The sequence below is a fragment of the Drosophila bipectinata genome, chromosome 3R, assembly GCF_030179905.1.
Source record: "Drosophila bipectinata strain 14024-0381.07 chromosome 3R, DbipHiC1v2, whole genome shotgun sequence".
Classification (NCBI taxonomy): domain Eukaryota; kingdom Metazoa; phylum Arthropoda; class Insecta; order Diptera; family Drosophilidae; genus Drosophila; species Drosophila bipectinata.
Window position 1 is genome coordinate 11,243,339 of NC_091739.1, and position 27,913 is coordinate 11,271,251.

General features: G+C 37.4%; 2 protein-coding genes across 15 annotated transcripts; both read left to right on the forward strand.

The window, feature by feature from the left end:
• The first annotated feature begins 2,707 nt into the window (after positions 1 to 2,707).
• On the forward strand, positions 2,708 to 21,293 carry gish (casein kinase I gish). Of its 14 annotated transcripts, none has more exons than XM_017247808.3 (11): positions 2,708 to 2,976; positions 7,448 to 7,656; positions 11,498 to 11,608; positions 12,671 to 12,837; positions 15,360 to 15,474; positions 15,532 to 15,800; positions 15,868 to 16,038; positions 17,065 to 17,142; positions 18,043 to 18,141; positions 19,728 to 19,834; positions 20,314 to 21,293. In XM_017247808.3, the coding sequence occupies exons 2-11, from the start codon at positions 7,545 to 7,547 to the stop codon at positions 20,381 to 20,383; spliced, it is 1,299 nt and encodes a 432-aa protein (XP_017103297.1). In that variant the 5' UTR covers positions 2,708 to 2,976; positions 7,448 to 7,544; the 3' UTR covers positions 20,384 to 21,293. The 14 variants fall into 14 exon arrangements, with proteins under 14 accessions (XP_017103297.1, XP_070136910.1, XP_070136913.1 ...); XM_070280809.1 differs by lacking the exons at positions 2,708 to 2,976; positions 12,671 to 12,837 and adding exons at positions 7,028 to 7,173; positions 14,313 to 14,464; XM_070280812.1 differs by lacking the exons at positions 2,708 to 2,976; positions 12,671 to 12,837 and adding exons at positions 7,028 to 7,173; positions 14,313 to 14,464 and having other exon boundaries at positions 20,332 to 21,293.
• A 2,224-nt stretch (positions 21,294 to 23,517) lies between these two features.
• Zip89B (Zinc/iron regulated transporter-related protein 89B) lies at positions 23,518 to 27,015 on the forward strand. Its single transcript, XM_017248353.3, has 2 exons — positions 23,518 to 25,803; positions 26,652 to 27,015. The coding sequence occupies exons 1-2, from the start codon at positions 24,570 to 24,572 to the stop codon at positions 26,879 to 26,881; spliced, it is 1,464 nt and encodes a 487-aa protein (XP_017103842.2). The 5' UTR covers positions 23,518 to 24,569; the 3' UTR covers positions 26,882 to 27,015.
• The last annotated feature ends 898 nt before the right edge of the window (positions 27,016 to 27,913 follow it).

Here is a 27,913-nt window from a genome sequence, read left to right on the forward strand (position 1 = left end):
TTTTCCTTGTGGTAATGGTGCTGGTGCTCTGGTGGTTCTGGTTCTGGTTCGGTTCTGTTCTCTTCATAATTGTTTTTAATTTTCGAAAACAAATAAATGTCGTTGCTGGAAACAGCAAACATAAATTACATTTTAATTAATTAATTGCCTGGCCACCAAAAGTAAACCAACGCACAAGGAGTGACAATAAAAGAACGATCTCCAGTATCCAGTATTTACTTACTGGAGAAGACTATATATCACCATCTCCCTCGCCCTGTAATTGAGGTCAAATGCAAAGTCGCATATCTGGAGTTGGGAAGGGTGGTGATCGAGGCTTAATAGCCCTACAAGTCGTGTTATGTTTTGGTTGCTCTTCCATTTCGATCATTTTTGTGCGTAACTGTAATTTTTATCGATGTTTAACTTAAAAATTACATTTAATTGAAGGTTAAATCGCTTCTAGAGCACTAATTCAATATTTAATCATTTAATTATGACCTGCCTTACATTTCTTTGTACTGTCTCTTCCCTTGTCCAAACATGTTCATATATGTCCATATATGTTCAATTTTTTCCAAACCCTAGCTACTGCTTTCTTATAAAAAGGATTTTAATTACAGATCCTACTGCGCTCTTCTCTCTCCCCCTTTTCTTAAGGGAATCTCTCTGTTATAGACGTCTCTTTATGAGAGGTATCCACCCGCGAGTGCGAGCAGGGCCTACAGCTGTCTCGTTTATCTGCGTTTAGTATGGCCAGACCAGCATGAGTCACACTCTCACACTTTCACACCCACCCTCGACCCCGGCCCCTCCCCCCTCTCCTCCACCCTCTTCAATACACAGTTGCGACTGCGCTCGTTCAAAATAAAAAAAATCTCGTAGAAGCAGAGGCCGAAATTGAGGTAGCTTGGTTTTGCCGGTTCGGTTTCTGGGTTCACTTACTGGGCTCTTGAGCTTTTCTCAGTGCCGTTTTGTGACTGTGTGAGTGATTGGCAGGTGCGTTTTGTTTGTGTAACGAGTTTTCTGCCAATAGTTTTCAGCCTCTGACGCATGAACGCTCTCTCGCTTGGTCATTCTTTCTCTGTCTCTATTTTTATACCCTAACAGAGAGTATAATTAATGGGCCTAGTTTTTTGTCGCAATCTATGGAATAGTTTCGAAGGGTATTAAGTACTTTTGTTTAGCCTTTCGTTCTAGCTCATGTGCCACTATCAGTGTCGCTCGCTCGCGCACGTTGAGTATCTGTATCTCACCCCTGCAGCGCGCTGCAACAACAACAACTATAGCAGGGCATGAACGATAATTACATACTAATACAAAATGCTCATTTGCCGCATTTTTATTTTCACACGCTCACAAGTGTTTTGAGTGCGTTTGCACTCTCTTTCTCTCTGTCGCTCGCTCTTGTTCTCCCCGTTGTTTGTAGCCTGTTCTTTGTGGCGGCGACGAGCTCATTTGTGATTCGATCGTTCGCCGCGGCAGTTGTCACTCCGCATCCGTATCTGCATCTGTGTATCTGTATCCGCCGGATTGCCGGATTTTTGCAAAGCGTTCGCTGCGGGTGTGCAGCCAAAGTGTTCTTGTTGTTGTTGTACGTGTTAATCGCTTTATCGCTGTGACGTTGGAATTATTTGTGTTTGCTCCAGTTTTGCTCTGAAATGCCTATGAATGCAACCCGTCAGCTAGCCCAGGCCACGTTTTGGCTCTCTCATGTGTGTGTGTTTGAGTGTTTGTGGGTGTTCTAATGAACAGCGGTGCTCTGGCCTGAATGAGTTGTTTCTGTCACTACACGGACGTCTCCTTATCTCCCTTCCACCGCTCGCTGGACAGTTGCAGTTACACTGAGAGACACACCACAGCTCAGCTGTGTATCTTTCAGTTTGGAAGTCAGCTGTCTGTGCTTTATTTTTCCATCTTCTGCACAACTTTAACGAGTTTTTAGTTTTTGTTGTTGTTGCCCCCCTACCCCCTTCCTGATTTTAAGTACTATTCTTAGCTCGCTCGCACTTTTCTTCTTTTTCCTGCACATTTTGTTTATTGTTGTTGGTGTTGTTGCTGTTGCTGCTGCTGCTGCCTGTTTGTACACCGGCAACATAAACTGGTTTTTCGAGTTATTTATGACTTTTTCTACAATTTATTTTGCCTGCCTGTGCCTGCCTTTTTGGTTCGGTATCTGTATCTTTCTCTCTCTCTCGCTGTTTTGTATCTCCCACTCCTTTGTCTTTCAGACTTTTGACCTGCAAAAAAAAAAAAACCTTAAAAAAAAAGCTGTGTTTGGAGGCGCTTTGGGTCTCCGGCTTTGGTTTTAATTTCGTAATGTGGCGAAAGTTAAGCGGCTCCACCGCATATTGCAACACACTACTTCTCAGATACTTCCAAGCAGAACCTCTCGCTTGCACCCACTACCCCTTCCTCACCCTCACATACAAAGACAAAGCGTAGCGGATATGACAAATTAAAAGATTTTCATTCAACTTCACTTAAAGAGCAAACACAAATACAATAAAAAATACCAACAAAATAAAGAAAACAAAAGAGAAAAGTCGAATGAGTGAAAAAGAAAGCGCAAATTGCGAAAAATTGGCGCTGCTGGGAAAAGAAAAGCGTGTGTGGTGTGAAAAGGTCGTAATACCTAAATAATCTTTATAATTTCCAATTCATTTCAAGCCAGAAGTGCAAAATATATATATGTGATATTGTGAAACAAAGTGCATGCCATAAAAGCAATTAAACAATTATAACAAAGGCTGAAAATACAAAAAATACAAAAAAAAAAAACAAGTTCTTACAACAATTATTAAGTGGAGAGTGAACGGCCGAGGAGACTCGGCAACAGCTGCTCACAGTTTGGCAGCCATTGGGTCTCGAGCTGCCGTCCGTCGATCCCCCGGATCCCCCGCAACGTTTCTGTTCACGGAAGAAAGCTGGATGTTCCATGCATGAGGGCTCTCTCAACCGCTCCCGCTGAAAGCGCCGTTTAACGGAGTTCTCCGGGTTAGTTTCGAAACTCATGTTGAACACATGTTAAGGGTTAAACCTCAAGAGGGAGGAGAGACTGTGGAGTTTCTGTGTGGGAACAAGATGCATTTTTAGTGCAGAGTGTGACCAGAGCAGAGATAATCACGTTCTAACCTGTTGGAATTGCCAATATTATTTATTACTTTAGTATTAAATGGTATCTGTGGGTATTCTGATTAAAAATAAATAAAAAATCGTATAAAAGAATAGAATTCAAGGTTTGTAGGTTCGCGACAATGAACTTGAGCTGAAGCTGGGGGATAAGAAACATTTAGTTGGCAAAGCCAACGCACGTGAGGTCTTCAATGTCAATCAGCACCTCTTTTGGGCGACCCTGACAATTCATTTACCGCCCACCCAAGGCGAAAGGCAGGCAGGAAGGAAGGAAGGAATCAAACGTAAATAACGGGTGTTGTTGAGGTGCCTTCCGGGGTCACTATGTACTAGGTCAATTGCCAATTTATAGGAAATAAGTTATCATATCCTTAGATTTTTACTAGGAAAGCCCTTGCCTTATAATCAGATGCTCTCTAGGTGGGCGTTGGTTGGATAGCATTTGACCTCTGTAGACTCGTAGCTTTTGGCTTTTGCACGTGCCCCATCTGAGGCTAAACTAATTAAAGCCACCGACGACGACGCACACAGATGGCTCACCAATGAGTGGATCGAATAGAGGGGCCTGGGCGGTGTGGGTTGTGGGATGGGCGGTGATTGGATTGCATATTCAATGTTAATCTAACATGCAAAGGTCAATCGGCCATTGAGGCGCCTCCATAGACACTCACACTAATCCAGCTACCACATTGTGCACATTTCAGTTTCAGTTAGAGGCTGTGGCGTTTAGAGACGATGTCTTGAATGAATTTCTGTTGTTACAGTGGGTCTTAAACAGAGATTTTTTAAAATCTAGAAGGCTTAGTCACTAAGAATTCCTATCTACCCACTGTGCAAGGTGCACCTCATCAGCTGCTCTCTTCTGCATTCTGCATTTTCCACTCAACCGCCCCGCCACTCACTCACTCTCCCAACATTTGGCTGCCACTCGTTCATTTCGACTCGCTATTGTCTGACTTAGGCCGCTAATCAAGGCGCGCTTATCTAGCCAACTTGTTCAGTACAGCACGAGTGTATGGCTGTGTGAGTGTGCGTGAGAGTTCTCAAGTGCTTTGGCTCTGAGCAAGGCTGTCTATGGCTATGTCCCTCCATCCATCTCTCTTGTTCCGCTTATCGGTGTTGATAGGTCAGTTGTTATGGTGCGAGGGGGTGGCGGGCCGGGTGTACTCTTCTCTCTCTCTTATGTTATGCGAATCAAAGTAGTGCTCTGGCTTGTCAAAACGTCAAATGCCATTGAAAATGGATATTGACACGTTATGTTACGCAGTGGTGGGGCTGCGATAGTAATTTGATTATGAGCAACCAAAACAATACAATTAATGCTAAAGATACATATGTATCTCATAGATACAATACAGAGAGAGAAATGCTAATACGATCTATGATTGCTGCATAGCTGAGAAAATCAATTGTCTTAAACGATCTTTTAATTGATTTGCATAATTGAATTTGAATTGTTTGTGCTAGAAATTATAATGAAATTGTTTTTATTGTTTGTTTCTATAAATAGCAATTACAGCAACAAATCAATTGTAAGTCACTTGGAAGGGCAGATCCCCAGAAAGAGAATGGCAAGAGAGGAAGAGAGTAATAGACCGCATAACGTCACAGCAATCTCTAGCTGATAAGGCACACACACTCGCACTCACAGACACAGTCACGGGCATAATAAAATGTATAGACACACGCACTTATCAACCTGCCTTTATCACAAGTTTTCTGTTTTCCCCTGTTTTTCCGTTTGTTTAATTTCTAAGCGGTATTTGCTTTCTTTGATTGCTTATGTAATTGCCCCAAAAAAGTGCCTTGCCTTGTGGGGCTTCTTTAATGAGAAGTACTTGGTATCTTAATTTAATTTTTAGTGCCGTCTACTAACTTAGTTATAGTGTCTCAGACAGTGCGTCACCTTTTGGTGATTGTCTGTCAAATTATGCGAAATTCTTTTGCGGTTTCATCTGCCTGCCCCCGCTCCCATCCCCCCTCTTACTAGTTAGTTGTTGTGGCTTTGACAAATTCTAATTGGGATTTTCCGCTGTTTGCGGTTCATGCTGTTGTCGTCATTCTATCTCTCTCTCTTACTCTTTGAGTCGGATTTGTGTTCAATTTACACTTGATTTATTTACGGTACAAACACACACACACACACACAGACAGACACCTGTGCATACATCGATAACTGCCGTCTGAGTGTTTCTGAAAATGTGTGTGAGTGAGAGTTTCGAGCAAGCAACCCACCTTGTGAATAATTTTATTTTTAGATGCTGGTTTATTTTAAATTATTGATTTTTTTTCTTCTTCCTTCTGGCTGTCAAACGCAGCCAATAAAAGCTAGTGATTGCTTTCTAGGAGTTGTCATTTCACTTTCCTCACAAAGTTATCCATTTTTTATGCCAATCTAATTATTTATTTATGGCTTTAATTTTAAATTTCTTTCCTTAAAGACTACTTGTTGTTTCAGGAACCAGTTTCCAGTTGCAGGTAGAAGCAAATGACCCAAAACCGTATATGAAAAGTTTCAAATGAGGAGCTTCATAGCTGAACTTTTAGCCATTTAAACGTTAATACCCGCGTCCATATGTACCTCCAATGAAAGACATACTATACTATACTTGTGGCCTGGCTGTGAACCAGTTTGGCCCGCAGGATATTAAGCCATAAAACAGTCAAAGCAATAACCAGAAAGCCATGAGAAATGAGTCATACCGAGACAGCGAATGCTCTCTATAAAGCTATAGAGTTCTGAAGTGTCTCTCTATAAAGCTATAGAGTTCTGAAGTTTTCAAAACTAAAGTTATATAGATATTTTCTACATCCTACTATCTTTTGAAAATTTTAATATCTGGTATATTATTTCTTATTGGAAGGGTATATCGGTATATCTGTTTACTAAATTTGCCTACTTGTGTCCAGTTTTTAAGTGGCACGACCAGCCTGTGGCCTGTGAGTGTGGCAGGGGCAAGAGGTTGCTTCAACAAGAAGCTGAAATCGAAGTCGAACTGAAACCCAAACTCGTTTATGCCCCATTTCATCGCTCCACTGCCGTTTTCGCTCTAAGCTTCTTCATCTTCTCGCCGCTTTAATTGTTATCGGAGGGGGGTTTTTTTACAGCAGCTTTTTAACGGTACAATTATCGGTTGTGTATGTGTTGTACTTCTTTTTTTTGCGAAGAAACTTGTGGGTAGATAAGATTTTGCGACTCCCATTCGTAGCTATAGCTGCTGGCAGCTGGCAAATAATCAAGAGGCGGCAGACTGATATTAGAAGAAAGTATAGAGTTATTTTCTCAAGAGGGAAGTCGGGTGGGCTGAAACGAGTGGGGGCATAACCAATAATTTCCTGTTAAGATGGGGCCAAGTGGAGATTCTGCTTTTTTATCGGAGATAAAAAACTCAGACTCTTCTGAAGCTTCATAATAGTGTTATCTTATATTTTACATATTTAATATTCGTGGTATTTATTGTTAAAGTTGTGGTTTTTATTTATAATATTTATTAATTAAACCACACTCATGCCTGATTCATTGCAGTTGCAGTTATATCTCTACTGATTAATAATCCCCCTCCGTTCAGTTATAAGACTAATGTATTGGAGTTGGCTTAAAACCCCATAGTCCACTCATCAGAATCATGAGTGGCTTTTCGCTTTTTCGCACAGAAGCTATAGCCACAGCCACACCCATCAGATTTAACTGCAACAAAGCAAAAACCTTTTGTCTTAATCAAAAAAATAAAAAAATATTTCCCTCGTTCAGTAGTCGTGAGTCATGATTCTATATCTATTTCCCTTTAAGAGCCAGCCCCTGTGGTTACAGCTGGCCTTACATATTAAAAAAAACCTTACTTTCGATTATTGAATACAAGTTTTTAATTTCCATTCGGAAAATGACATTTTAGACTTCATTTTCTAGACCCAGTAACTGGTTTCTATATTTTTATTTAAAATTGTTGTATTTTTTCGCTATTCGAATCAAGTACACCTGATTTTTTCAATCTAATATCTTTGCCAAAATTAAATGTTGCGCAAATATCTATCCATGAAAAAGGACTACAAGGGTGATGAGTACGTATCCAAAGAAGAACTCCACTCCCACGCCCCCAAGAAAGCGTGATATGCTTGGTTTAAACCCATAAGAGATAATCCTTTCAAGCAGAGTTCTGAAGCAAAATAATATTTAATTTTATTTAATTTTGACATTTAAAGTTAGAAAATTGTGATGGACTTTACAAAACCTACTTAATCTAGTTGTTAACATTACTTCCTGCTTATCAAATAGTTTGTCGTACTTTAATTAATTTTTTAAATAACCAACTTCCGTTCTCTCTCATCTTTGCAGTGGAGGTGGCCCACAAACGACAACTGCCGGTGCATCTGCTGGTAATGTGGCAAATGCCACCACAGCCCTAGCCGGTGGTAAAAGCTCAAGCAATAACATGTATTCCACCCGCCAATCTGTAAGCACCACAACCGGTGTACTTATGGTCGGACCAAATTTTCGTGTTGGTAAAAAAATTGGCTGTGGTAATTTTGGCGAATTGCGTTTAGGTAAGTAATTCTTAATATTAAATAAATGGTTTATGTTTGGTGTAAATATCGAGAGATATATATATTTATATGAAGGAGAATTTATAAAGATATCCATCCTTAAATTTAGAAGAACTTGCTTTGCTTTTTGTTCTTGCTTTTAAAGCTAATTAGTTATCATTTATCATTAATCATTAATCATTTATCTATAAATATATAGAACACATATATTTTCTTAGGGCTAAACATGTTGAGATCCAGTAATATATATAATATATATGAGATGTAATAGAATAAATATCTGTCGTTAAATTTAGAAGAGTTTGCTTCAGTTGTTTTTATTGCTTTAAAGCAAATTAGCTTTTGGTTAAAAATCAATCAATCAATCGCTGGTATCAATTATCTGTAAATACATATATATTAAAAAAATAGTAAATATATATAGAACACCTCTTTTCTATTTAGTTTAGGGATAAAGATGTTGAGATTATAATAAATAGGAAGAGGAGCCTTGTTCGTCGTTGGCTTTGGAAAGGTTTTCTTTGCTTCTCATTCTAGCCTTTTAAGATAATACTTTGGTATGAAGGTGATTATGATATGTATATATGATATGAAGATGATATGTATATTCTTTGTAGAATATCCTTTCTATATTTGACGGATCAAAATCTTGGGATCTGTTGCCTATAAAAGATATCAAAAGTCATATCAAGTGACCGTCTGTCCGTTTCTTTTCTTTCTTGCTTTTTAAGAAAATTAGGTTTTTGGTATAAAATAGTTGGAAATATACAGTGTATATCCTTCCTATTTACTTTAGTTGTGAAGATCTTCAAAGCTAATTTCAATAAATGATACAAAGAGCCATGTCTATTTCTTTGCTTTTTGAAGTTGACTTTGCTTTTTAAGCAAATAAGCCTCTGCTTTTATATTAAGGGGTTATATACAGTTGTGATATATGAAAAAATCGATTTTTTGTATTGCATATTCTTTAAGTATATTCTATTGGGAATACTCTCACAAAAATTCATAACGATCGGAGCATTAGAACCGAAGCTGTAGCTATTTATAGCGCACTATCTGCATATAAAACTTGAACAAACTTGAAACTTTAAACGCGATTATCTCAGAATCTTTTTTTGGGGAAATTACCTTTGCGGTGGACACGATTACTAAAAAAACTACGAATCCGATCAACACCAAATTTGGATCACTTATTTATTATGATATTAGCTAGTCCGTGAACAAGGGATTTTCAATTTTTTTGAAAACTTTTTTTTTAAAGCACAAAAAACGAAAATCTTATACCTTGAAAAAGTACATTTTTTGTTAAAAACGTCGCCATTTTTTTTTTAATCAAAATTTTTGAAAATCCCTCGTTCACGGACTAGACAATACAATATACTAACTAAACTTTTTTGACTTTTGGATTTCGGATGAGCCGTTTTCGAGAAATCATGTCCACCGCAAGACACCATCGAAAAAAGACGATCCGGGAATTCGGCTATAACATTTTTGTTATGTAATATTTTTTTATGAAAAAATTTAATGAAGTACCCAGAAACATGAACTAAACAACGTCGTTAAAACATTTTTCATAAATATTTTCTATGGTGTCAAAAAAAAATCGATAAAAATCCATATATTTGCGCGGCACAACTGTATATAACCCCTTAATGGTATAAGTTAGCTATCATTATTTTCCCTTTTTTTTATGATCCTTGTTGAATATTTGTCATTTTTTTTTTGGGGAATAACCACTTCCTTTCTGGCTTTCTGTCTGGCATTCCTTTCCAGGTCGGTTACTGCCAACAGCATTAACCACAATGGGAACACGGCTTCTTCTTCGCCTTGTTCCTTTTTTTGGTTCCTTTGTTTTTTGTTGTGTTTTGTTTTGTTTGAGTGTGCTTTTTTACTTTTTTACTTACGAGAGTGCATAATACAACAAAATGCCATTCCATTCCGCCATCTGTTTTCTTGGCGTCGTCGTCGTCGTCGTAGCCGTCACTTTTGCTTTGTTTGCTAAATGCGCTTTTATAAAGTTGTTTCCACCGGCCCACCGTGCTGCGCTATTCATCTGTCCCCTCGTTTATTTATTTATTTTTTTTTGGGAATGCCACTTCCTCTGTTGCATTCTCGTTGTCACATTGCCAACAGGTAGTCTGGCTAATTTTGTGCAAAAGTTCTCTTAAACTGTAATTAAAGCCAGCACTATCTCTCAGTTTGGAATTTATTTTCACTCACTTGTTGTTATATTTTGCTTATTCTTTGTTCTACGTCATATTTCGATATTTAATTCGATTGTGTGTGCTTTTTGCGGCTTTTGAATGAGTCATTAAGTCGCAGCTCGGTCGTGAATCGAGAATCAGATCCCCCACAACAATGATGGCTCTTAATTGGCTACAGTTTGAGATTAACTGGGACAAACTACAGTTTGAGGTGCACTTTGTTTAAAAATTAAGATAAAAATTGCAATTAAATGAATTTATGACGTCGCAACCTGATGATATCACTTTTATATTAATTGTGATCTATAAATACTCGTTCTTTTGTTATTTTGTTATTAAATCAGATTCAGATAAGTACGTGGCGTTGAGATAAAAGCAAAATGTTTGGCCAAAATGACATAATTTTTCGTAATTCGAAAATAGAGGAATAAGAATAAATTAGAAAAGCTTGGGAAGTTGGGAAATAACCAGAGCATTGACCAACCTAAATAGTTTTTCCGCCTCTTTTTTCTTGCCGCGTTTTATGGGCCCATTGCGTGGGCGTTTCTCGTTTAATTTTTTTTTTTTGGGAACTTTTATTATATTTTTGTGTTTAGCGCTGCGGCACGCCCTTAAAAAAAAGTGGTTTTGTTTATAAGGGAACTTGTTCGGAAAAAATCATTCTAGGTTTATATTTACAATGATTTGGTATGTGGTAGTATTGCGTTAGGTCACGGTATTGTTTTTTTCTTTGAAGTGAAGTGTGCTTTTTTTCTATCGTATTGCTTAGTTTGCATTTTAGTTGAAATTTTGCAGCAGCTTCTGTCAGCAGTCGAACCATTAAGTTAAACGATTTTAAATGACACACTCTTGGCTCTGAATTCTGCCTGCGTAGACCGAAAATTGTGCATATTTGGCTTTTATGGAAGCCAGCCTCTCTTAAGAATGTTCCAAGAAGTCAACAAATACCGACAGTTGGGGGCTGTCTGGGAGGGGCGTTGCCTGCATGCGGGGCTCTCTGTTTATCATGGTGGTGGTGTGATATGCCTCTGTCGGTGCTTGTCTGTGAAACGATTCTATCAATGCTTTAATGTTGTGTTTTGTGATAAGCAGTGACGGTCATACCTGCCTCTCTCCCACTCAACTACCCACGCGCTTACACATCCACTCACAGTCTTCTCTCTCGTCTCTTTCGTCCAATCTCCCATGACATAATTTTTGCACATCACTTACATCTGTGCTTTGTCTGCGTCTTGCGTCGTTTCGTCATCAACTATGCAATTTTCAAATTGTATTCAAAAGGCCTTGCTCTCAATTCCCTTAAAAAAATAAAACAATAAAGTTAAAAAATAAAGGAATTAAAAAAATTGAAAGCAAGGATTATGAATCCAAACTATAGACTTTCTTTGAGTTATTTCATTTCCTGGCAGGTCGCCGCATGTGTTGCTTTGGTGGAGGTGGTAATGGTGTTGGTGGTGCTGCAGGGCGTAATGGCCGTGGCACTGTCGATAACAGCGTGTCAGGTAAAGCAGTTCAAAGCATGTCTGAGCATGAAAGGAATGGGGATTGTTTTTGAAGCATTTTTTAGTTATTTCTTTTAAGAATATTATTAAAATAATTATCTTAACTAAATATTATTATTTTTCTATTTTTTTCAGGCAAAAATCTTTACAACAATGAACATGTAGCAATAAAAATGGAGCCTATGAAGTCAAAGGCTCCGCAACTACACTTAGAGTATAGGTTTTATAAACTATTAGGATCACATGGTATGTAAACAAAATCATCTATATATGACTACAAATCCCCCCACTTTTCCGAAGCTGTCGTCCCACTTAACTCTAATTCTAACCAAAAAACAAACTAACAACTACTAACCAATGATCTACCTCTTTATGGAAGAGTACCGATCTATATGTCCACTGTCTGTATCTCTCTTTATCTCCCTGCCCCCAGCCCCACATCTATCTATTACTAACTCCAAACTACTCAAAAGTAAAACAAAGTTTTGCACCGTTACCACCACTTTGATTATTTGTTCCTTAAACTTAAAAGTTTAAATCTATTATTTTTAATTTTTGAAATAAAAACTATATATTTTGGTATCTGCGAAATACATGAAATGGAAAACATGAATAGATTTTCTCAAGCATATTTTCGGAGCTCGGTCGGTGCGTGAAGAGTTTCAAAAATAAAATCAAATAAAAAATAAATCGAATAAAATAATAAATTGTAGAAACAGCAACTTTATAATATATACCTATAGTCCTGCCAGTGTAAAAACAGCTCGAAAATCACTTCACTGCCCAAAAATCTCTATATATATATATTCCCAACTATATATACGGATCGTTGTACCATTTTTTGTTTTCTATTGCCTATTGCCTACTTTCTATATTTATTTGTTTTTAATTTAAAAGAAAAACATACTTAATGTACCTAATAACACCGAATTACCCGAAAATTATTCGTTATGAATTATTTAATTAAATAAATAAAAACACAGCTAAATTGTAATTCAATTCCGAAATCGATCATCATGCGCTGCTCTTTTTCTATCTACATATGTATCTCTCCCTGTGTCTGCTGCAATCTCTCAACCACAACTCGAAACTGAACTGCAAAACCAACCAACCAACCTATAAACCTACAAACCACCGATATATTCAACTTGCATAACACTATTATGTGATGGCATGTCTGCTAAAAATAATAAACCAATATACTACCCTCACCTACTATCCCCCACGCCATGATAACTACTACTATTATTGGACCTGCAAATCGGAATTATGAATTTGGAATTGGATTATCTCCCTCATCCGATATAGCCGATAACGCCCCAGATGGCATACCACGCATTTATCATTTGGGCACTTGCGGTGGCCGTTACAATGCCATGGTTTTAGAGTTATTGGGATTATCATTAGAAGATCTCTTCAATATTTGCGCCCGTAAATTTTCACTTAAGACTGTATTGATGATAGCGAAACAACTTGTAAGTGCTGCGGACGAAAGCAAACTATCTTTCAACATTTAAGAGTGGATTTTACAAGATGAAGATTTAATATTTGAATTTTGGCTTTTAAATCTTGCCAAGTCCGCTCTTTAAAACGTCTCTACAAGAATCTCATTTTTTGTTGTTTAGTTCTAATTTATATTTTGACTCAAAAGTGTCTCAACGGCTAAATGTTAGGCTTTAAAATATATATTTTTTTTTTTTATTGATTTTTTAAGTAAAACAAACTAATAGTAGAAAAACACGCAATGAACGTTAGTCAAGTTTTTGGTTTCGAAAGTTTATCGTAGATGTAATGAATCGAAATGCATTTTTCTTTGTAGCTTCCACTAAATTAATTATCCTATAAGCATGTACAAAAATTGGCATTCCTAGGGGCTTCCAATATAAGTATACTACCTTGTATATAGACAACAAGCCAAACTATACTCTCCCTACATATACTCTATTGTATACTCTATTTCGAGTTCAAAACAACTTCTATAAGGCATTTGATATAACTATTCCAATGTTATAATTATTAATACTTATTAGTTGGCATTCCTAGTTCTCTTTTTTGTTTTTTTGTTTACCAATCTCTTGCTATTATATACACGCTCCTTGATTTTTCTTCTTAAAAAACAAAATACAAATGTAAATGTATATAATTTAACTAAACTACTAACACAATTATCGAAAAAGTCTTACAAAAATGCATTCCAAAACTACGAAAATGTTACACACAATAGTTAAACAGTATAATTATAAATCCTAGCTATAAGCACAAGAGTTAGGTTAGGTTTAAAATTATGTAGGTTCGTCGGAGGAGGAGAATGAGTTGGTAGGTGAGGAGGAGGAGTGAGTTCCTGTGCTCCAGTTTTTGTCATTCAGCAGGTCTTCCTCTTCTTGTGTGTATATGCTTCGAGAATCTCTATTTTTGTTGTTCTTGTTGTGTTTAGCACAGTCAGTTGATTATGTAATAAATTTTACCGGCAAGGTGGTAATATCGTAAGACGCGCTACACTAACCTGCAAAACATGAGCCGTTTATATCCATCGCTCTCTCTTAATCTCAATCTCAATCTCAACACATCAATCTCAATACCCTCTCTCTGTAGCTTTATCTTTTTCCTTGTTGTGCCCGCCCACCACCACCTGTCTGAATAACGGAAGAACAGCTACAAAATAAAAATACCTTTTTTATTATAAAAAAAAAATGAAAAAAAAAAAAAAAAAAAAAAAAAAAAAAAACTATGTTGTATCTCTTATCTTTCTTTCTTTTTTCTCCCATCTCTCTTTATCTCGCTCACGAATTTTTGCATAAATACAACAAAAACAACAACAAAAAAACCAAAAATCTTTTGTGCGCTGTCCAACACTCGAATAAAATAATAAAAAAAACACTCGCTCGCTTCCTCCAAACAAAAATTCCAAAACATGTCTCCGATCGACTACAAACAATCGATAACTCGATAGCAGAGGGTGTACCAGAAGTATATTACTTCGGCCCTTGCGGCAAATACAATGCTCTTGTTATGGAGTTGCTTGGTCCATCACTCGAAGATTTATTCGATATTTGCGGCAGACGTTTCACTTTGAAGAGCGTACTACTGATAGCTATACAATTAGTAAGTACAACCACAAAACCAAACACCAAAAACCAATTAAACAATACCAATGCCAGAAAAGGAAATGCAATCGAAAAAGCACGCGCATAACTTTGCACATAATCACATTCACAACACTGGTAGAGTCGACGACAAAATTAACCAACACTAGTAATAAGATCGAATCCAAACTTATGATTTGTGTTTACACATATGGTTTTGGGGTGTGTTTGTGTTTTCTTTTAATTTTTTTTATTAGGTTGCTTGGTTATTTAGATTAGATATTATTTTTATTAATTTTTTATATTTTTTTTTTTTAATTATTTTTCATCACTAACAACAAACTATTAGGTCGTTGCCTCTCTTACCCTCTCGATCTCGACTCTCTATCTGCCTCACTTTCTCTTAAAATCTCCAAGTCGCCTGGTTGAGGGTTAGTTATGATTATTATTATTATTATTATTTTTTAATTTTTTCATACATTTGGAAATAGTCCATCACTTAAAATATAATATCAGCATTCAAACTCAGCCCAAGTGAAAGAAAACGTTCATTGTACTGAAATTCAAAAAAAATTTGCATGAATACATCAATTACGTAGTTTAATCTAGAAACTCCTTAGTTATTATTCATTATGGTTTATCAATGCCATTAAAATTGCGAAATCAACATTAAAATTACATAAACAGCAAGTTGAGACACTACAGAAACAAAATGTAAAATTAATTCAATTATAAGCTAATATTAAAGCTAATTTAACTTGGAAAAAATGAATAAATAATGAACAATCAATATATGTCGAATGGAAAACGTATATTCATTGTTCTGCTTTTGCAATAAAACATTTAACTTATAAACTAATAATATTTATTTCTATTATTTACCAACCAACCAACAATTATAATTGCAAATGTAGCTCCACCGGATCGAATATGTTCATAGTCGGCACTTAATATATAGGGATGTGAAACCAGAGAACTTTCTCATCGGCAGAACGTCAACAAAACGTGAAAAAATTATACATATAATTGGTAAGTATATAATGTACATATTATATATTAAATATTAATATTTATTTGTCTTTATAGATTTCGGTTTGGCCAAAGAATACATTGATTTAGATACAAATAGGCATATACCATATCGGGAACATAAATCCCTTACTGGAACGGCACGTTATATGTCAATCAATACGCATATGGGACGAGAACAGTCGCGGCGCGATGATCTGGAGGCACTGGGTCACATGTTTATGTATTTCTTAAGAGGTTCACTGCCGTGGCAAGGCCTTAAGGCTGATACACTCAAGGAGAGATATCAAAAAATCGGTGATACAAAACGAGCAACGCCTATTGAGGTTAACCATAAATAGTTTATATCATAAACCTATAGAACTCTCAACTAACTTGTGATATGTCTTACAGGTGCTTTGTGATGGACATCCAGAAGAGTTTGCGACATATTTGCGTTATGTGCGGAGATTAGATTTCTTCGAAACTCCCGATTATGACTTTCTGCGAAGACTGTTTCAAGACTTATTTGATCGTAAGGGATACACCGACGAGGGCGAGTTCGACTGGACAGGGAAGACAATGGTAAGTTTTCGAATTCATTTTGAATTAAATTATTTTTAAGACATCCACAACATATACTAACCAATATGATAACTCTGATGCCGAATTCTAAAACGTGGTCCTAATCTAATTTATAGGAGACATAGTCAAAATGCAAGACCTATTAGAGCATAGAACATAGAAATACTCTTAAGTTAAGACTAACTTTTAACTCAGAAATCAGCAACATCTCATTGTGCATCGAGCATGTCAAACAGAAGTCGATTAACAGCACCTCCGATATATATCCCAGCGAATGATATGATAGTTAACCCAAAGAACATCACTAACATGGCTGGAATCAACTAACTCGCCGCTGCTGCACAGAATAATGGGACCCAAATTCGTTCCACAGTTCCATTCGTGTTATATATATATATTTCTCCATTCCCGAAGTATATTTTTTTATAAAGAGCTAACTACAAACTAATAGAAAATAGGATCTGAAATCAAAGAGCAATCGTATCAGTAAAAACTACAAAAAAAAAAAAATACCCCATCGCAAATATAAATTGTGTTTTACTTAAAATATATCCCTCCTTTTAGTGAAAGAATATATGAGTTACTATAACTGAGTACAATTTTATGTTTTGATTTTAAGACCAAGGAACAGCTGGACCAAATGAAGGTCATTAAGAATGCGCCACCATCGCATTTGGCCAAAAACAAATCAGACAAGGTATAACTAAAGACAGTGTTGCAAAGCTATGTATGATGCTCGATCTCTTGTAAAGTTTTGGTTAATGCTTGTTGCTGTAGGCGGCTATGCTAGAATAATTTAAGAGAGAATAATAATAAAATTAGGTATCACATTGAAACTATATTTAACCGCACTTCTCTTCTTGATCTCTTCTCTCTTTTTTCGGTTTTCAACACCGTTTCATGTGCGTTTAACTCTCTGTGTGTGTGTATTTTAAAAACCAAAACTACCGCATCATTATTATAAAAACACATGTGTAATCAAATAAAAAAAATGCATTCACATTACAACTACTGACAACCAAACAGTCAACGCCCGTCGGATCTCTGCAAACTGGCCATGAAGTCATCATTTCACCAAATAAAGATCGACATAATCTTGCAAAGGTAAAGTATTAGAACATTTCCAAGATCTACTATCATAGTTCGAAACGGAATTTAAAAATAAATTAACTCGATTATGTTATCGTGATGGCTGTTGGAAAAACAAACTTTATATTTTAGCGAATTTCTCTTTTTTGGTTTCTCTACTTTTTCTTTTCTCTCATATTAAACGTATTATTTTTTTTAACCCACTATTTCCTAAATAAAAAATACCATTAGGATGTTTCATATTTTGATTTTGATGATGATGTTGACGTTGAGAATGAGGAGTTTATAATACTTCAGGTTAGACGTTGTAGACTTGAAAAGTATCTCTGTGCTGGTTAGTGTGATCTAAAATGCTCTTCTCTGTCTATACTCTATTGAGACTATATGCTAGTTTCCACAATATTGGGTTCAGATCTGTCCAAGAATTATGCTGTAGATTCTCAAGCTCAACTAACATAGTCTTACAACTTTACTTCTGAACTGCTAAAAATTGGTAACTGGGACTTGTAGAGTTCTTAACTTTTTATTTTTGCTCCAGATTTTAATTTTTATTTTGATTCGCTTTAAGTGTCTAAGATAATTGTCTTTGGTTCTATTGTGGCGTACTCTTGATATGCTTACTCTATTATTTAGACTCACTTAAACTCTTTAATCAACACACTCTCGCATATAATATTAAAATCTGTTTCCTTGTTGTACATTATATTAAACAAGAAACATTTATGAAAAAAATGTATAATTAAATTACTGATAATTTTGCATAAATCCGTTTCCCAACAATTGCTCGCCCGCTCGCAAACCGAACTACTGAACTGTACCCAACCAAAATCAAAAAATACAAAAAAATATATCTATCCAAATCCTTCACCATCCACTTCAACCAACCAACCATCACCATCCGTCCACCAACCACAGCAAAATGCCAAAGGAGGTGTTGCTGCGTGGCCTGATGTGCCAAAGCCGGGGGCAACTTTAGGCAATTTAACACCGGCCGATCGGCATGGTTCAGTGCAGGTAAGTTCGCTGCGACAACCGGCCAGTGTTGTACAACCGTTTTTTTCTTTTCTTTCCGTTTCCGTTTTCGTTCCGATTATTTCTGTTATGTCGCTCGATCGCTCGCTCGCCTTCTCTTTCTCGTATTCCCAGTCAGACTGTGTTATGAACTGTACGATTTCGCCTCATTTCTCTTGTTCTCTCAATCTCATACATGACTTTGTACATACATTTAGTAAAAATCCGTATATAAAATATATATATATTTCCTCCAATTACTACAACGAACTATCTATCGCAGACTGTTATATTTTTGGCCTTTTCAATTCTAATGTTTTCACTTGATTTACTCTACATTAGCTCAACAAGGTACTGAACTGAAATCTCTCCTCTTCCAAATCGTGTGTTATTCCTATTCCTCTCCACTATAGTTTACTTCACAAGCGTTCGGTTCATTTTAGTTAAACACGTTCCATTCTATATATATTTTTTGGGTATTTTTTTCGTCGGATCTTCCATTAAAAATGTTTATTTTTGTCAAATCCTAGCTAGGAATGATGAATGAGGATCCCAATAGAAACAAAAATGCATGCAAGACAATAAAGAAGAAAGCTCTGTAGATTTTCTTCGTTTTCGCACATTACTAAATGCATGTTTTTATGGGTTAACCAACACTGGTTTAGACATAACCTCTCAGCCCTGACTGCATGCCAAACACACACACAAGACATACACCACCTTAGAATAGCATGGTTCACACCAGTCACACCTCCAGAATCACACTAATTCTGCCTGAATAGGCCAAGTAGATTTCGATTTTTGTGAGAATTCGGCCCGAGGATGTCCATCTTCCATGATCTGCAAACGCAAACCATCATTGGCATGTGATAGAGTTGAAAAGAAAACACCAAAACCCAAACTTATTACAGAGATTGCCTGAAGATTCGAGCTCGGATGACGATAGCCCCTTCGATGCTTACTATGAGAAAAGCGACACCGAAGACGACCCTAAGAAATAACCACCACCCACCTACTACAAGACCTACTTCTCCTTCTACCTACTACTCTGATACTACAACTAGAACCTACAACTATTGCTACTTTTAAGACTCGAACGACAACTCTTCTACATAAGCTAAGCCCTTTCCTAGCGTCCTTCAACCCTATCGCGAGGTATTTTCTATATAAACTGTTTGTCCTTGTCGTTCTTAAAACTTTACGTAAGTGATGTGTGAGTCTGTGTGCTAGTCCTAGTCCTTCATCTATATGTTTGTGATCTGCAACCTAACATGACAGGCAATCTCTGAAGTAGGTTGAGTGAGGAATCGATAAATCGATAAAAGATCTACATATGTTTTCCAAATTTTAAATCGAAATATGTTCGTTGTTTCAATGTTCCACCCACCCCTCCACCAATCCTTAGACTTGTCTCTAGTGATTAATTTATTTTTGATTAGTTAAGTGGATTAAAAAAAAAAAAAGTGTTAATCGTCCAAATATGTCTATCATGTATGTTTAGTTGTAAAAAATTGATGGAAAGTGTGGTTGAACTAATGGTTACAATTTTATGCATTATTTTCTTTTGTTCTTGAACGATTTTCTTGCAGGTTGTGAGTTCGACGAACGGCGAACTAAATCCGGACGATCCCACGGCCGGACACTCAAACACGCCCATCACACAACAGCCGGAAGTGGAAGTGGTCGATGAAACAAAGTATGTGTTATACAAACGGTCGACTAATCGATATATCGATATGTAGATAATGAGATTTATGTGTTTCCTGTAATTAAATAAAAGGAGTTTTGTTTTTAAATAATAATTAGGGAATGAAAAATATGACATCCATTTTCATTAGAGAGAAAACTAAGAAAACCTAGAAATATTAAACAAAATTATTAAATGGGGATTAATATATATCGATATATGATTATTAGATCTATTAGATATTTTTGCAAATTTTTTTGCTTTGTCGTTTTTAATGCGCAACTTCCGTTTTTTTGTTCTCTCTCTTTCTCTCTTTCTCCGACCAACCACTCCACCTAACTCCGCCCGATCTCTCTACGAACTCCCACAATTCCTGTTAACCTTGTAACCTCGTAACCTCGTAACCTCGTAACCTGTAACCTCGTATCCATACCCGTATCCGTATCCGAATCCGTGTCGTTTCTGTCCCCTTGGTTAACTGTCTCCAGTGGTTCCTTATATTCCAGATGTTGTTGTTTCTTTAAACGAAAGAAGAAGAAATCGACGCGCCAAAAATGACTAGACGGTGTACAATGTAGTCCAGAACGCGAGGCAGTCACCCTGCTGCGCGCCACTTCACATTCAAACTCACGGGATAGCGTATTGAATAATCCGAGTCAGGATTATATCCAGCAGGCAACGTCGCAGCACACGTTGCGTTATCCTCCATCCGCGTCGATGTTGACGCCAACACCAACTACAAACACACCGACACTTCCGTTGTAATTACAAAAAAAAAAAAAAACAAATTATAAAAAATTACACATAAAAAGATACAAAAAAAAACAACAACAAAAACAAATAAAAAGGAAAACAAAACACAACCCCAACAACAAACAAAAACAAAACAAAAAAACCGTAAATGATTAAATACACTAAAACAGTAAAAACAAAAGAAAATGAAACAATTTTTGATTAATTATTGTAATGATTGTATTTTATTATTATTTTTATTATTTACCAATTTTGCGTTTATTATATAAATTATTATAATTATTAATTATATTATTATTAATTAATGCTATTATAAATAAAAAGAAAACAAAATTCAAACGTAATTCGAAACCGACAAGCAAAACAAGCAGATATCCTCCAGGCAGCTCCCCCCTCGTCGGTGTCCTGTGAAAGGGATTTGGGAGGAGCATCCAATCCTCCATCCAAACCCAATAACTCCCAGAATCCCCCACACATTGCTCCCAACTGATGAGAACTTAAAAACACACAACACAAAAACCACTTAAAACATATTTATATATACACAACATATATATTAAAAAAAACAAAAGAAAGGAAACAAACTAGTGCAGTATCATTAAATGAGAAAAAGGAGGAAAATGAGAAATATTTATACGCAACCCAACAAACTTGTAAATTATAATGAAAGAAAAGAAAGCGAAAATAAAATTCATTTTTGAAAACTTCAAACTAACGATATGTATGCAGGTATATATGAAGCAACTTATACATAATACGTATATATCTAATATATAGTATCATTTGTATGCCTCTCTCGCTCGGACACAAATCAGCTGCAGTTATATATCCCCGACTTCCCCCGATATCCCCATTCCACCTCCCAATCAATCAGCGTAGGCAGCTTGGTTTAGCTCTGTTTTTTGGATGCACTTTTCTAAAGCTATGTACATAAACATATATATATTATATATATATACACACACGCGAGTATTTTGATATATATACACGTCTATGTATCGGATAAATCAAAACTTAGAAATCCTCTTTGGTAGTCGAATTCATTTTTGTGCATTTACTTTTTGGGATTGTTTCTTAGGTAAAATTTTCATTTATAATGATGTGCAAGTTATAGAGGGAGGATGATGAGCAGATCATTCCCCTTATAGGTAAATACTAATGTACTGAGTAATTCATTTGATATATTACGTGATATGAGTACTGAACTAACCGAGAAAGTTGCCTGCAGCCAGCCACGCCCCCTTTTCCCTATATATTTTCCGATTTCCAAACACTGAACACACATCTATGACTCTGAACGAATTTGTTTTCCTCTACACTCTCTCCGCCATGAAAAGTGAAAAGTAAAGCTAGAATCAATAAAAATCGTATGTGGAATCTATATATATATATATATACATATAAATATATATTTTAACAAATTTTTTATACTTATTACAAATATACATACACCGCAAGAAAAGGAAATCAGAATAGCGTTAACTTTACAACAAAAAAAATGGCAAAACTTAATGTGTTTTTCGCAATCTTTCTAGCATGAAAATATAAAAAAATTAAAATAAAAAAAAAAACACAATTTTACATGAATAACATTGCATATGAAATTAACCCAGATTTCTTGTATAGTTAAACGAAAATCATTTGTATCATATATAACAACAAAAAACAAACAAAAAATATTGAAAATAAACAAATTACGCTAAATGGATATTTCAAATAAGGTAATAAAACAGCAGGAAAAAATGAGTATCCGAATAACAAATCGCACTAGTTTATATATATATACATACCTAACTTAAAGTATAACAAATTATACATAAACGTACATCTACATCAAATTTAAATGTTGATAAAAAAAAGGAAACGGAATCACGAGTATAGCCATGGACAGATTTTTAACCCACTGTGCCTTGTCATTCCTTAATTGGGGCTTGTTTTCCAAACCAACAGGATCCATACATCCATTAAAGCTTTTCCAAAATTAGTAAATCTATTCTAATTATTATGTTTGAGATTCTTCTTCAAAATGATATCCATGTTAGGACCAAGAAATCCCCAATTAAAGATTGAAAGACAGAGTGGCCTAGGTATCTGCCTATTGACTGTATATATATTCAAAAGAGAAAAGAACAAAAATATAGAACATATTTGCGATACAACACACCACAGATACAGATACTACAGAGAGAAGTTAAAACGTGTAACGGTTGGCAAGCAAGCAGCGCACGCAGGCCTTTTGCTATTTGCAGGTAAAGCAGTTAACATTGTTAACAGCGGCAAAGCAGTTTTAATATAAATGAAAATCGAAATGAAAGAATTCTAATTCTAATAGATCGACGAACGACGGTAATTGGAAATCATATTTTCTCAACTGGAGAATTATTTCGGTTGCGAAAATACACTTTAAATATTGTGTAAAAATGATTTATTATTAATTTATAAGTATAACATCAATAACAACAACAAAAAATTATAGCATAAACCGATGTAAGGAGGAGGAGATAAACAACCAACAAAAGAACAAACAAAAAAATTGAAAAAAAAAAAATGAAACCAAAATAAATGAAAAATTATTACAAAAAAATAAAATAATATGCGTTTACAAAATTTATGGAGAGCTCTTTATTTGTCTTTAAGATCAGTTATGGAAAATATTTATCCATTCGACATCATGCTATAAACAAAATAATTAGATCAATTAGGATCTAATTAAGGAGTAATTAGGATATCATGTGCTACCTCTAACACACATCTCACGATCGGTCCACGCTTCCATTAGGAATCTTTAATTAGTAATTTATCAGGTGTTTCTATCTTTTGGGTTAAATGGGTTTTAAAAAGTTGTTAAATGGATGGAGTTAGCTAGAAATTTCCAGAATCATATAATAAAGATTAAATCCTATTCAAAAACCTATGAAAAAAATCCTTGTAACTAAGGTGTTTTTATAATTAGAGACCTGAAACTTCTATAGAGCTTTGACTCATATCAGAAATTAGTAAATAGTTAGTTATTATTATGAAATTAAAAAAGCTGACTGATTTTAATCCATATTAGCACTGAATATCACTTGTTCAAGATCAGGCAAATACCGTTAGTTACATGTTAGCCAGGACACGAACCGAAGCTTTATGCTTCCGGCTCGAAGCTGCAACCGTTGGAAGTAAAAGTCGCGATTCGCTATCCTACATCTTGGCTAAGGTCAGACGGCTTAAAAAGTTAGCCAAAGTGAGCGGATGCAATTACTCAATTGCTCTGGCCTTTGTGCATTATGTTAGTTAGTATGTACATATGTGTGTGTCTTATGCTGGGCCCCGAGATATAATTATTATTATTGCCAAAGTAGCTGTAGTAGAGACTCAGGTGAACGTTCGCGGGTGGACGAGATAGAGAGCGAGTGGCTAAGAGAGAGAGAGCCGGCCAGCGAGAGAGCATTTTCTTACCTGTTTAACCTGCTGCTCACGTTCAACCTGGTAGCAGGGAGCGCGAGCGTTGGGAAGCCCGCGCAAAGGCAAAGATATTCAAGCTAACTACCAAAACTCGAATATGTCAGTCTGCGAGGCCGCTTCAAGCGCTACACACATGCGCTGCCCAAACCCACCATTCGATTGCGAATTTATAACAAAATCGGTCGAGTTGTACTACCAATTAGCGGTGATCTCCTAAATTCAAATGAGGTGAAAGAAAAGTGGTCGAAACAGAAAAAAAAGTGAAAACCCAACTGGAATGCAACTGCAGAAGTCGCCAACCAGCTACCATAGATGTTACAGAGCCCCACCCACCCACACAGCCCAGCCCATTGAGATTCCGAGCGCACACATGCCGCTGCTGGAAGAGTTTTGAGCCAAGAGCTAAGGAGTGTGGACCTGAGTGGAGTAGCAGGTTCGAGAGATCGGTGGAAAACCGACTAAAAAAAACAAACAAACATACCAGAAACACAAAGCAAATCAAAACAAAACAAGCGGAGCACAAAAGCGGCTCATCAGCGAAATCATGAATCAAACGCAAGTGAATAATTTTCTCAAGTGCTTCCTGCAAATCGATGAGCCCGTTAGCCACTGGGCATCACCCCGTCACGACGCCGACGACGACGATGATCACGACCACGACCACGATCATGACGATGAGGAGGAGGACTCGAGCAGCGTGCTGGTGGCGAAGGTCACCGCCATGGTGGTTCTATTCTGCGCCAGCGCCATCTGCGGCTCCATACCCTTCCTGCTGAACCGTTGCTACCGCTGGACGGAGACCCAGACGAATGCCCGATCGGCGACGGTGGTCAAGTGCCTGCTCTACTTCGGAGGAGGTGTTCTGCTGGCCACCACGTTCCTGCACCTGCTGCCCGAGGTCCAGGAGGTCGTGGAGCAACTGAAGGAGTGTGAAATCATCGGGGAGCTGAGCTTCCCGCTGGCGGAGCTGCTCATGTGCTGCGGCTTCTTCCTCATGTACTTCATCGAGGAGGCCTTGCACACCTACGTGCATCACCACCAAAAGGACGAGGCCGGCGCGGCCTTCGAGCGGGGGCACAGCATCCGGAACAGTCATCTGATGAAGCCCACCGAGGGTGCCACTGCCCCGCCGCTTCCATCCGCCCAGCAGTCCACCGCCGAGCTGGGAACCCTGTCGGTGCAGAACCTCCTGCAGGGCGATCTGGAGCAACAGAAGTTTCAGAAGGCCCAGGCCAATGGACACAGTCACAACAACAACGGACATGGGCACAGTCACGGGCACGGACATGGACACAGCCACATGCCAGTGATCGCGGATGATGCCTCTGCGGGAGACATGCTGGCCTCCTCCCTGCGCGGCCTCTTCATCGTGTCCGCCCTGTCGCTGCACGAGCTCTTCGAGGGCATGGCCATCGGCCTGGAGGGAACCGCCAGCAACGTGTGGTTCATGTTTGGAGCAGTGTCCGCCCACAAGCTGGTGCTGGCCTTCTGCGTGGGAGTGGAACTGATCGTGGCCCGCACCCGGACGACGCTGGCCGTCCTCTACGTGCTGACCTTCGCGGTGGTCAGTCCCCTGGGGATTGGCATCGGCATCCTGATCAATCACGGCCAGGAAACGTCAGGCCCCAGCCTGGTCTCGGCCATCCTGCAGGGCTTCGCCTGCGGCACTCTCATATACGTGGTTTTCTTCGAGATCCTCTCCAAGAATCGGTCGGGACTTCTCGCCTACCTGGCCCTCTTCGTGGGCTTCTGCGTCATGTTTGGACTGCAGCAGATAAGTGAGTACCGATTGGCCTTAAAAAACTATTCAGGGACTAGCACTGATTCATTCACAATTAAGAATTCATATTTTAAAGTGGGCATGAGCTTTAACTACTGAGTACTAGGCTATAAAAGAGTTGAGATTGACTTAAAGGGTAATTAGTGCTTCGGTCGCCGGGCTGTCAGATGAGATTCTTTAACCGGAATTGGGAACAGGTTCTATTCGGCTGATCGGATGGACGCTGCGTGGCTGGCCTTGTAACAGACCTTGCTGCGGTTTATTTTGCATACATACCTCTCTCCGATTTTGACAAACAAACAGGTGACGCTAAAATCCCGTCCCTCACATGAAGTCATCTCAGATGTCTACTTAAATCTGGGGGGTTGCCCCATGGAGAAAAAAAGCACCGTGTGATGAAAACCACACATAAATCCACGGAACACGATGGATGAGCTATAAAAAAGGCAAAATACCGGGAAAAAAAATCAATTAACACACCCACAGGCGATTAGGGGGTCGGATCGAAAGTCGGATACGTAAATATATGGACCAAGATAAGGGCCGGACAAAACGGTCATAAATTATTGTCTAGAGCGGGTTAGTCGAAAAAGCGTTTCGGCGGTGACCAATTCCTAAGCTTATCCGGCTAAAAATGTTTCGCTATCGATTTACAAAAATCAGCCTAGGAGGAGGAGTGCTACTAGGTTTCCGACTATAGCTACTAGGGGGAAATGGGTGCGCTCAGATTGCGATTGGCACACTTGCTTAAGAGCTTAAGAGGTTATACTTCAGATAGATTTATTGGCTAGAAGTACTTCGGCCATGGAACTAACCTACTGATCCACTTCACTTTCTTGTTTACAGCTTCCGGTGGCGGGCACGGCCACAGCCACAGTCACAGCAGCTGCTCCGGCCATACGGACGAACACACCCATGAGACTGAGACCAGGTCGAGCTCCGGCCATGCCCATGAGCACGATCACGCCCATCCATCCCCGCATCAAAACCACGCCGAGGAGCTGCAGCAGCAGCTTCAGATCCTGCGGCAGGTCACACAAAAACTGCTGGAGGCCCATCCCAAGAAGGACGTCTAGATTGTAGTCTCTGCCCAGCAGAACCTTGATCTTTTCTAATTTCTAAATTAATTATAAATTTATGTTTTGTATTATGAGCTGTAAATTGTATTTATGTAGAAATAAAAACATACTTTAAGTGAATGTATAAACAAGTTGAAGTAGTCTACTTTATTTCAATGGTTACCGTTTATAAATAAAATTTTAATTAGTCGGGCTTTTTTTTTTTAATCTTTAAAGGTAAAATATGGAAATACCTCCGGGTACAAATTTCTAAGCGTAATACTTAACTTTTTCCGTTTCATTAGCATTCGGAATGGGTTTGTGTTGATAAGTTCTTAGCTTTTTCACGTTTTGTGCATAAACCTTAAGTAAACTGAGAAATAAAAGATTTAAGATAAAAGATATTGTCTTTAAGAAGAACATGAAGTTGATCCAATTCTCAAAATGACATTTACTCTTGAAAAAATTATAATAAACAGTAGCACTACATTATTATAGTATTATTCCGAGAAAAATATTTATATATATTGGACAAAATAAATATTGGTAAAATTATTAGGTAAGTTTTTGTTTAACTTAAATGGGAATTGTATATTTTGTGTGAAATTGTGTGAATAATTTAGTTGTCATAAGATGACACTAAAATCTCTTTAAAATTTTATTGACACAAATTGTAATTTATTTTTTATTGCTATTGTTATGCTATTGTTTTTAAATTAAGTTTTTATGGTTATTGGTTCGAGGAAATATGATAGAATATCCCCAAACTAATTAGGGTAAGGTTTTTCCCATCTTAAAATTTCCATCTTAAGGGGACCCCCCCCATTCTCGGTTTTAAAAAATCGATTTTTTTTTTTTAATTTAATTCGAACTTATAACTATTCAAGAATGTTCCCTGAAAATTTCAAGTAAAATTTCAAAAACTCTTGAAGATATAGCCGATTTATGGTGGAAGCCTCAGGCGACGGCGAGAGCCGTCTCAAAACTTTAAACGCGTTTTTCTCGAAACAGTGTTTTTACGACTGGCGCATGAGGTTACTCAAAAACTAT

Excerpts from the sequence above, each read along its gene's own strand:
- gish (XM_070280808.1), top strand. The coding sequence starts at position 7,127 with ATGTTGCGCAAATATCTATCCATGAAAAAGGACTACAAGGGTGATGA. Across the intron at positions 15,475-15,531 it reads AAAAATTATACATATAATTG|ATTTCGGTTTGGCCAAAGAA; the intron begins GTAAGTATATAA and ends TTGTCTTTATAG. Across the intron at positions 17,143-18,042 it reads ATCGACATAATCTTGCAAAG|CAAAATGCCAAAGGAGGTGT; the intron begins GTAAAGTATTAG and ends CACCAACCACAG.
- Zip89B (XM_017248353.3), top strand. The coding sequence starts at position 24,570 with ATGAATCAAACGCAAGTGAATAATTTTCTCAAGTGCTTCCTGCAAATC. Across the intron at positions 25,804-26,651 it reads GTTTGGACTGCAGCAGATAA|CTTCCGGTGGCGGGCACGGC; the intron begins GTGAGTACCGAT and ends TCTTGTTTACAG.